The following is a 10270-nucleotide window of genomic DNA, read 5'->3' on the forward strand; positions in this document are numbered from 1 at the left end:
AATAAAATCCTAGGCCTCCCCACCCCTTTCCCAGCTGGAGTTGTGGACCCTGAGAGCGGCACTCCCTGCAGAGCAGTTCAGGGTGGAGGGATTTTATGAAGGAGGGCCATGGAAACTGGGGATGTGTGCAGGGAAGTGGCATCTGGGACCGATGAAGAAGAGAAATGGGGACACAGAGGTGTGTATGTGCAAGAGAGAAGATATGCCCAGTTTTGAAAGTCAATGGTTTCGGGGAGCCTGGGTGGCTTAGTCGGTTAAGCGTCCGACTTTCGCTTAGGTCATGATCTCGCAGTTCGTGGGTTCGAGCCCCGCGTCAGGCTCTGTGCTGACTGCCAGCTCAGAGCCTGGAGCCTATTTCAGAGTCTGTGTCTCCCTCTCTCTCTGACCCTCCCCTGCTTACCCTGTCTCTCTCTCTCTCTCTCTCTCCTAGAAATAAATAAAAAATATATATATTAAAAAAAAAAAAAAAGAAAGTCAATGGTTTCAGTGCTGAAGAGGCTGAAGATGCTGACTGTGCAACCAAAGAGATTGACAAGGGCAGAGAGGCCTGGGATGTTGGATAAACTATAGATTGGATCCTGCTGGACAAGGGCAGCCATTAAGGGCTTGAAAGCTGAGGGGATGTGGGGTGGTGACCTGGCAGATATTTGTAATTTTTAAAGCCCTGCTGGAGAGTGGAGGCTAGAGAGCCAAGAGAGATGTTTGCAAAGGCCCAAGCTAGAGATGACTACGGCCTGCCCTGGGTCCAAGCAACGGAGATGGGATGGACTACAGAAGAACTGAGAAGGCAGATGGACTGGAGGTGGAAGAGGAGTGAGGGGGGATGGGATGAGCTGATGCCCCAGCCTCAGGGGCAACCCAGGGAAGGAGCAGTTTGAAGGGGGAGATAATGGCTTTGGCCAGGACAAACTAAGTGCCCCTGCCTCAGAGCCAGAGCTGGAAGGGGGGCAGCCACTGACAAGAAAGGGCCAGTTGGCTTCCTGGGCAAGGTAGATTCAGAGACACCAGTGCCTCATGACTGTTACTCAGTTCCAGGTAATAGCCAGTAGCCTTGGTGACATAGGACATCCTTGGTGTCGTATGGAGAAGGATAACCAGATAGGGTGGGTGTGTACATTGCACCTGAAAGGAGCTGCACCAGATTGGACAAAGCAAACCCAAAGTGATAGTCATGGGGAGGGAGGGAGGAGAACATTCCAACATCCTGTGTTCCCAGCCCCTACCTATGTTCTCCTTCATCCTCAAAACAGTCCTGTGAGGACAGAACCCAGAGAGGGACAGAGACTTACAAGTTGGTAAGAGTCAGGATTTGAACTTCACTTTGTTGGACACAAGAGCCCATGTTGCCTCAAATAGAGTTGTGAGGACACAAAAAGTAGAGGTATTTCCAGCATGTGATTCTGGTTCAGAATGAGGAAGAACTACTGCTTGCCATGGAATGTACTGCCTTGTCAGTAGTGAGCGTCCTGCCACCGGAGGTATTCAAAGCTGGTCATGAAAATGTCAGCAATGCTATAAGAAGTGTGAGTCAGATCAGATAACATCCAGATGCTGAAGTTTGGCCTTGAATTGTATTTCTTTTTTTTTTTTTTTTTTTGGTTCTCCAGCAATAAATTCATTTATTCAGCAAAAAAATAAATTATGTGTGCTGAGAGCGAGCAGAAGATATGTCTCCATTCTCTGCTTTCCTCCAAGGAAAGAAGCCCCAAACTGCCCTTTCTGTGAACTTGTGCCAAGGTCTCAGCAGGACCGGAGGAGAGCAGGAAGCCCAGCCCTGCCCCCCTGCACAACTTACTGTGAGGGAGCTTTGGGCTCTGGCAACAGCAGACCTGCTTCCAGTCTCTGCCTTGCTGCTGCATGGTAGGGGGGGAGGTTTGGACAAGTCTTCTAACCACTTCCTGTCTCAGTTTCTTCATCTGCAAAATAGGGGAATAGCACCACCAAAGGTGCATGCATAGCAGGAGTTCTTCTCCCTCCTTTTCAGGAAGGCAGTTGGTGGGAAGCCCAGCCTGGGTCCTTGTGAGCAGCAGGAAGGATATGCAGCTGCTGTTGGCCCTGTTGGGGGTCCTGCTGGAGGTGCCTGGGGCTCCAGCTTTGTCCCTTGAGGCCTCTGAGGAAATGGAGCTAGGTATGGCCTTTAAGGTGGGAGAGGATGGCAGGGGTGGTCACCTGGAGGGGGTGCTACTAGCTGAGCAAAGCAGGAGAAGATCCTGGCCCAGTCCCTTGAAGAGGTGACAACAGGGCAGGGCCCAACCATTTGAGACAAAGTGTCTGGCTCCCAACAAGCATCCACCCATCTTTGTGTCCACAAGAGAGGACTGACCTTGCAGGGTGAAGGGTCCTGTGCTGGGCTGCAGAGCTGGTGGTGAGCCCTTTGGCTGTGTGTGTGTGTGTGTGTGTGTGTGTGTGTGTGTGTGTTCTGTGCACTGGGTGTGTGGTTTGGGAGGCCCAGGCGGCATGTATGGTACGTGCACTGTGAGTGTGGTGTGCCCTGGAGGTGTGGCATGTGCCCTGTATGTGGCATCTGTAGCATGTGTTGTGTGTGTGTGTGTGTTTGTATGTGTGTGTCAAGCAGTGGCATGACCAGTCCAGCATGTGTGCCCTGTACTGTGTGTGTGATGTGCACCAGAGGCGTGGCAATTGCCTTACATGTAGTATCTGTAGCATGTGACGATGTGTGTACATGTTGAGGAGCAGCAGTTGTCCAGCATGTGTTGCGAGGTGCTTGTACCCTGCCTGTGCAGCATGTTCCCCATATGCAGGGGGCTCCCTCAGCTGGGGCTGTGGGGCTCACTGACCTCTGCCCTTGGCCCACAGAGCCCTGCCTGGCCCCCAGCCCAGAGCAGCAAGAGCAGGAGCTGACCGTGGCCCTTGGGCAGCCTGTGCGGTTATGCTGTGGGCGGGCTGAGCGTGGTGGCCATTGGTACAAGGAGGGCAGTCGCCTAGCACCTGCTGGCCGGGTACGAGGCTGGAGGGGCCGCTTGGAGATCGCCAGCTTCCTACCGGAGGATGCTGGCTGCTACCTCTGCCTGGCACGAGGCTCCATGCTTGTCCTGCACAATGTTACCTTGGTTGTGGATGGTAAGGGGGTCTAGCAGGGGTTAAAGGGTGTCTGGGGAGAGAGATCCTCCCCATCCTAGACTTCAGATATCTCTCTTTATTCTCAACATAGACTCCTTCACCTCCAGCAATGGTAATGAGGACCCTAAGGCCCAAGGGGACCCCTCGAATGGGCACGTTTACCCCCAACAAGGTCAGTATGAGTGCTCAAGGACTCATTTTCCTACCTCCCAGCTGGTCACTGAGAAGAGACCTGTGTGGAAGCATGTGGTCATCTGGGGGCACTAAGTTCTCCTTTCCCCTCCTCTCCAGCACCCTACTGGACACACCCTCAGCGCATGGAGAAGAAACTGCATGCAGTGCCTGCTGGGAACACTGTCAAGTTCCGCTGTCCAGCTGCAGGCAACCCCATGCCCACCATCCGCTGGCTCAAGGATGGAAAGGACTTCCATGGGGAACATCGCATTGGAGGCATTCGGGTGAGTCTCCAGGTTCCAAGACCATCAGCTCCTCCATTTTCACTCCCCTCTTGGTCCCCTCATACCTGTAAGTCATTCCTTCTCTAATGAGGAAGGCAGCTGTGGGCCCTAGAAGGAGCACTAAACTGGACTTGGACAGCTCTGATTCAAGTACCCACTCTGCCACCCTCTGGCAGATGACTTAATCTCGAAGCTTTAGCTTCCCATGGGACGTGGGAAGGATCACTAACCAACAGGTATTGAGTCTCAGCAGCTAATTCTCATAAGACCCTGCAAGGTCCACTCCAGGCTGTAGTGAGGAAGCTGAGACTCAGAGAGGGTAAAAACTGGCCCAATGTGGTATAGCCAGGAAGGGTCCCTGCTAAAACTCAAAGACCCAAACCCAGGGCTCAGACACTTCCTGGAGCCTTCTCCTTCATCTCAGGGTCTCTTGGCCTGGCTTACTCATAGAGAGTTTGAGAAGACCCATGTCAACAGGATTTAGCCCCGTCATGCTCTTGACCCCTGGGTGGGCACAGGTCAGTGTCCCCTCATGGACATTTCCCCTGTCCCCAGCTGCGCCACCAGCACTGGAGCCTGGTGATGGAAAGTGTGGTGCCCTCGGACCGTGGCACATACACTTGCCTCGTGGAGAACTCCATGGGCAGCATCCGCTACAGTTATCTGCTGGATGTGCTGGGTGAGCGGACGGGCAGGCAAGGCGGTATGGGGGTGGGAGCCCTGACACTGCCCTCAGGTAGGGCCCAGTCTGGCAGGCAACATGGACTTGGCCTTAGATGGCTCAAGCTGACCTAAGTGTCCTAGTGGGGTAGAGGGAAGCATAGGGGGTAATGTTGGCCTGGAGGAACAGGGGTCAGCTGAGAGAAAAAGGGGAAAACATCCAGCCAGAGGGCACAGGCTGAATAAATGTCCTAGGTGTGATGAATACGATGCATTTGTGAAGAGGTATATGCCCGGAGTGTGCCATTTGAGTGGGGAACCACGTCTTGGAGGGTTTTAAATGCTAGACTGAAGCTGTCCTTGATCACAAAGGCAATGGGGAGCTATGGTGGGTTTCAGCAGGGTAAGCAGGGGGTGGATAAGATCTGAGCTGTATATCAGGAAGTTCCTTCCCTTGAGCTGGGGGGGAGGTTGGAGGCAGGTGGCCAGGATGCTTCTGTAGGGTGCCACTGGTCAGGGTTGACCGCCTGGCCCGGCCCCCAGAGCGGTCCCCGCACCGGCCCATCCTGCAGGCGGGGCTCCCAGCCAACACCACAGCTGTGGTAGGCAGCGACGTAGAGCTGCTGTGCAAGGTATACAGCGACGCCCAGCCCCACATCCAGTGGCTGAAGCACATCGTCATCAATGGCAGCAGTTTCGGTGCCGACGGCTTCCCCTACGTGCAAGTCCTGAAGGTCTAGCCCCCACCAGCACCTGAGCCCTACTGTTCTCCCATGGGGTGTGGGGGTTGGTCCCCAGCCTCCTTCCTAGCCACAATATGACCCCAGGCCTTGTTGTGACCCCTGAGTATGTCCCCCATCCCCAGACAGCAGACATCAATAGCTCAGAGGTGGAGGTCCTATACCTTCGGAACGTGTCAGCTGAGGATGCAGGAGAATACACCTGCCTGGCAGGCAACTCCATTGGCCTCTCCTACCAGTCAGCCTGGCTCACGGTGCTGCCAGGTGAGGACTTGAGGGGGCCAGGAGAGGCTGCAGGAACCCTGCTCTGATCCAGCCATGGGCTGTGTCCTGTGGGCTTGGGACGTGGCATGTAGATTAATGTTTGATCCCTCATTAGCGGTCCTTTCTGTGCATGTCCATGTATGATTGCCTCATGAGCCTCTGGGGTACGGGTGGGCAGGACTGGGTATAGCTGCAGCTTTCTTGTCGAATGTCGCCATGTGTGCTGGGAGCTGTGAGGGCCTGAGTTAGAGGATGTGAACTAGCCATCTGACCACCAACCGGTCAGTTTTCTGTCTATATATGTGTCTGTCTGTGGGCAGAGGAGGACCTGGCATGGACAGCAGCAGCCCCTGAAGCCAGGTACACGGACATCATCCTGTACGTGTCAGGCTCTCTGGCTTTGGTTGTCCTTCTGCTGCTGGCTGGGCTGTATCGAGGGCAGATACTCATCAGCCGGCACCCCAGGCGGCCTGCCACTGTGCAGAAGCTGTCCCGCTTCCCTCTGGCCCGACAGGTACCTTGCTGTTCCCCACCCCTTGCTGTGTCCCCATAGTGAGGCTCTTAGCCTGCCTTCCCAACCCAGCTCAGCGCTAGCAGGCTGAGCAAGTCACCCGCCTTACAGTTCTCCCTGGAGTCAGGCTCTTCTGCCAAGTCAAGCTCGTCCTTGGTGCGGGGCGTCCGTCTCTCCTCCAGCGGCCCTCCCTTGCTCGCTGGCCTTGTGAGTCTAGACCTACCTCTCGACCCGCTGTGGGAGTTCCCCCGGGACAGGTATGCTGCATGAGGTGAGGATAGGAATGCAGGTTCCAGGCTGGAATGATGTTCATATGGCTGAGGCCTTAGCTTTCTAATTCCAGGCTGGTGCTTGGGAAGCCCCTGGGTGAGGGCTGCTTCGGGCAGGTGGTGCGTGCAGAGGCCTTCGGCATGGACCCCGCCCGGCCTGATCAAGCCAGCACCGTGGCTGTCAAGATGCTCAAGGGTGAGTTGTGACCCCAGAGGAAGTGCTGTGGCCATGGGACTAACAGAAGGGGCTCATGGTGCTACCAGTTGAATACTAGTAGCCAAAAGGGCTTTAAGACGCCACCCTTGGGCCTAAGGCCCAACTCTGTGGCCAACCCTGGCAAGCCATTTCTGAGCCTGTTTCCTCATGTGTCACATGGGGTTAACAACAGTCCCTACCTCCTAGGCTGAGGCTCATGGAAAGTGTCTGATACATAAAATCTTAACCACTCGAATGATGAGGACTACAAGGATTTGGGGTGACTGGGGTTAGGCACCCCCATGTTAGCCCTGGCCCCATGTCAACCTGGGCCTCAGATAACCTTGTCAGCCTCACAGGCTTCCACCTCATACCCCCTCGGGACTTCCAAGTCACACCTTCAGCCTCCCAACCCAGACCCTCCCCAGGTCTGTCCCCCTGTGTCCACCACTCTAGAATAGCCCAAGCACCAGCCCCGAAGTGCCTAGGACACACCTGGGACCTGCTGTCAGGGCCTCTCCCTGCTGTCCCCCACCTCCTCTACAAGAACGGCCCAAACCACTGTTCTGCTCCCCTACCCCCTCCTCTCTGCACAGCTGGGGCCACCTGGTGCTTTCTGGGAGGCAGGGATTGAGAAATGTGCATTGTGAGGTCTGGCAGGGAGGGTATGTCATTGGCCCAGGGCCACAGGTCAGCCCCTGGTCCTCAGCCTTCCCAAGAAAATCTAGAGCAGCTTCTTCCCAGCCTCCCCTAGCTGTACCCCACTGGCAGCTCCCTGCATTCTCAGGCCAGATGCATTCCCAGTCAGACAGGCCTCAGGGCGCCAGCCTGCTTCCCGCACCTAGGAGCTCTTACCCCATCGGGAACCAATGCCAAACCTCCAGACACAGCTTCTTCCTGTTCGGAGTTCCTCCTCTCCCCCATTTCCTGGTCCCACTCACAGGAGCCTACCTCTTGCAGATCCTTGATCTTTTTGTATCCTTGCAACTGCTATGAGACGTAGGGCATGATCCACTGTCCCGTTTTATACAAGATGATCCTGAGGTTCAGAGAAAGTAGAAGACTTTTTAAAGGCCACACAGCCTAGCAGGGATCCGGGCCCAGACCTTCCTGACTCCAGCTCCAGCACTCCGTGTTCTGTACAGTCCACCCCGCGGCTCTCCCATGTATAGTCACCTTGGCTGTCACCCTTGCAGACAATGCCTCCGACAAGGACTTGGCAGACCTGGTCTCCGAGATGGAGGTGATGAAGCTGATCGGCCGACATAAGAACATTATCAACCTGCTGGGTGTCTGTACTCAGGAAGGTGGGTTGGAATGGGGCCAAGGGCAGGGGCAGTGGGGCGTGGAGCTGCAGCCTCAGCAGCTTCCCTGTCCATTCTCACCTCTACAGGACCTCTGTATGTGATTGTGGAGTGTGCCGCCAAGGGAAACCTGCGGGAGTTCCTGCGGGCCCGGCGTCCCCCAGGCCCTGACCTCAGCCCTGACGGGCCAAGGAGCAGTGAGGGGCCGCTTCCCTTCCCTGCTCTGGTTTCCTGTGCCTACCAGGTGGCCCGAGGCATGCAGTATCTGGAGTCAAGGAAGGTATGGGTAGTGGCCAGCACTCTAGACCATTCTAGCTGCTCCATTTGTATCATTTCCAGCCCCTGGCATTGAATGTCCCCATCTTCTCCCTCTCTCCCCTCTCCCATTGTCCTGTCTAAATGTTCCCAAGTCCTTCTGTACTCCCCATCCATACACAGCTGACACTGCATGCCCCCATTCCTTCCTCACACAATCCCTAGTTCATAGGGCAAGGGAAGAGGCCATGCAGGACAGAGGTGTGGGTCCTGAAGTTAGCTTTGGTTTCCCCCTCTCTGAATCTTGACTTCTTCATTCGTTAAATGAGTGGATGATGCCTACCCCCAGGGTTACTGTGAAGTACAGTGTGCCCAGCATCCAGCCATATGTCCTAATAAACCTAAATCCCCTGCCCTGCCCCCAGTGCATCCACCGGGACCTGGCTGCCCGAAACGTACTGGTGACAGAGGACAATGTGATGAAGATAGCGGACTTTGGGCTGGCCCGTGGCGTCCACCACATTGACTACTACAAGAAAACCAGCAACGTGAGGGAGGCAGGGCAGAGCTGGAAGGGGGGGGCGGGCACCAGGACCTGTGGGATTTGGCATCAATGCCCCCACTTCTCCCACCCAGGGCCGCCTGCCTGTAAAGTGGATGGCACCCGAGGCCTTGTTTGACCGAGTCTACACACACCAAAGTGACGTGTGAGTCCTGGAGGTTGGGGGTCTGGAGTAGCTGCCAGCAATCACTACTCCACAAAAAGAGCAAAGCACTTGCCCAAGGTCATACAACCCTAAGACCTGAGTGTAACCAGACTCCAATCCTCACCCTCCATGGTGGATCATGCCTGCGAGGCGCCCTTATCCCAGCCCCAGGAGTAGGGAGCAAAGCTATGCCCTCCTGAGCACTGGTCCTGCCTCTAGGTGGTCATTTGGGATCCTGCTGTGGGAGATCTTCACCCTCGGGGGTTCCCCGTACCCCGGCATCCCTGTGGAGGAGCTGTTCTCACTGCTGCGGGAAGGGCATCGGATGGACCGGCCCCCAAACTGCCCCCCAGAGCTGTGAGACCTCGTTCCCTTCTCTCCCAGTTCACAGTCCTCATCCTCTGCTCTGACCGTGGCCTTAGGACCTAGTCCCCTAACTCACTGTCACCATCTGCGGGGAGATTCTGACCTGGATTCTGTGGCCCTTCCCCTGAGTGACCCCACCTAACCTTCATCAAACTCTGCCCCTTTATTATGCCCTCCACCCAGGGCCATGAGATCCCCCCTTCATTCAGTCCTGAGGCTCTTCTGACCCTCCACCCCCTCCACCAGGTATGGGCTGATGCGTGAATGCTGGCACGCAGCACCTTCTCAGAGGCCTACTTTCAAGCAGCTGGTGGAGGCACTGGACAAGGTCCTGCTGGCTGTCTCTGAAGAGGTATTGCTCTCCTCTTGTCCCGTGACCTCCCTCTGCCCCCTCCCCTCTGGGCCTCATCCCAGCTGATTACCAGGACTGACCAGCACTGTTCCCCATAGTACCTAGACCTCCGCCTGACCTTTGGACCCTACTCCCCTGCCGGAGGGGATGCCAGCAGCACCTGCTCCTCCAATGACTCTGTCTTCTGCCACGACCCCCTGCCACTGGGGCCCAGCTCCTTCTCCTTCTCTGGAGTGCAGACATGAGCAGGGGCACAAGGTTGTCAGAGGCAGGCAGGCCAGCAGCCTTCAGCCTCCTGGCTTAGCTGCAACCTGGCAGTGCTTGACCTTGGCAGCCTTAGGCTCCAACCCTAGGGTATTGTCCCAGATTGCTAGTTCTGCTTTGGGGAGGTCTGTCCTTATCTGGCTTCAGATTCCCAAACCAGACTTCAATCCCAGTCTCTGGAGTCATGACCCAGGTGTTCTAATGCCCTGAGTGTTAGGGTTCTGCCTGGCCTCCTCGGCCTTAGCGCTTGGTCCTTGATCCAGGCGTTTGGCTGGACCTGGCTATAGAGCTTTCCTAAACCTCCTGGCTTCCCTGCACCAAGGGAGGTCTTGGACCTCTGAACGCCATTTCCCAGGCCTCCCCGGCCTCCCCTCTGCTGCTTGTCCCAGCATCCTGGTGGAAAGAGCATTGGCCCCTGTGCTCCTAGCTGAGTGGCTGGAAGGCTGCCAAAAACACAGAAGCAAATGGCCTTTTATAAATTATTTTCTGAAATAAACCTCTGTGTTCCTGGTGTCTTCCCTGCAGTGGATGGAGGGAAGGCAGGGTGGAGGGATCTCCAAGCTGGGAGTTTTGCCTGAGTGACACAGACTGAGGGCTCTATGCCAGGTCTTGGGTTTGCATCCACCTCCAGCTACCTCAGGGCGAACCCAGGAACCTGTGTGCACCTCTGTCTTGGTCTGTCTGTCTTGCTGGCGCCGTCTTGTGTACGTGATGGTGTGAATGAGTGCTAATGGCAGAGAAATCCACATGGCACCATCCCATCCACTGGATGGAACTCTTATACCCTCTGCACATGTGTGTGCATGTGCCTGCCCTGGGACTGTCCCCAAGGGAGCTGGCAGC

At 55.8% G+C, this 10270-nt stretch overlaps 1 protein-coding gene across 2 annotated transcripts; it reads left to right on the plus strand.

The window, feature by feature from the left end:
* Positions 1-2022: 2022 nt before the first annotated feature.
* FGFR4 (fibroblast growth factor receptor 4) lies at positions 2023-9907 on the plus strand. Of its 2 annotated transcripts, none has more exons than XM_039239756.1 (17): positions 2023-2128; positions 2818-3081; positions 3173-3253; positions 3373-3539; positions 4095-4218; positions 4743-4933; positions 5065-5203; positions 5524-5717; positions 5826-5971; positions 6058-6179; positions 7376-7486; positions 7573-7763; positions 8164-8286; positions 8375-8445; positions 8665-8802; positions 9058-9163; positions 9262-9907. In XM_039239756.1, the coding sequence occupies exons 1-17, from the start codon at positions 2038-2040 to the stop codon at positions 9406-9408; spliced, it is 2406 nt and encodes an 801-aa protein (XP_039095687.1). In that variant the 5' UTR covers positions 2023-2037; the 3' UTR covers positions 9409-9907. The 2 variants fall into 2 exon arrangements, with proteins under 2 accessions (XP_039095687.1, XP_039095688.1); XM_039239757.1 differs by having other exon boundaries at positions 2038-2128; positions 5524-5563; positions 5826-5921.
* The last annotated feature ends 363 nt before the right edge of the window (positions 9908-10270 follow it).

The sequence above is a fragment of the Hyaena hyaena genome, unplaced genomic scaffold (assembly GCF_003009895.1).
Source record: "Hyaena hyaena isolate Hyena2069 unplaced genomic scaffold, ASM300989v1 scaffold_160, whole genome shotgun sequence".
Taxonomy (NCBI): Eukaryota; Metazoa; Chordata; class Mammalia; order Carnivora; family Hyaenidae; genus Hyaena; species Hyaena hyaena.

Coding starts and splice junctions, on each gene's coding strand:
- FGFR4 (XM_039239756.1), top strand. CDS start 2,038: ATGCAGCTGCTGTTGGCCCTGTTGGGGGTCCTGCTGGAGGTGCCTGGG. Junction 7,487..7,572: donor GGGTGTCTGTACTCAGGAAG/GTGGGTTGGAAT, acceptor TCACCTCTACAG/GACCTCTGTATGTGATTGTG. Junction 9,164..9,261: donor TGCTGGCTGTCTCTGAAGAG/GTATTGCTCTCC, acceptor TGTTCCCCATAG/TACCTAGACCTCCGCCTGAC.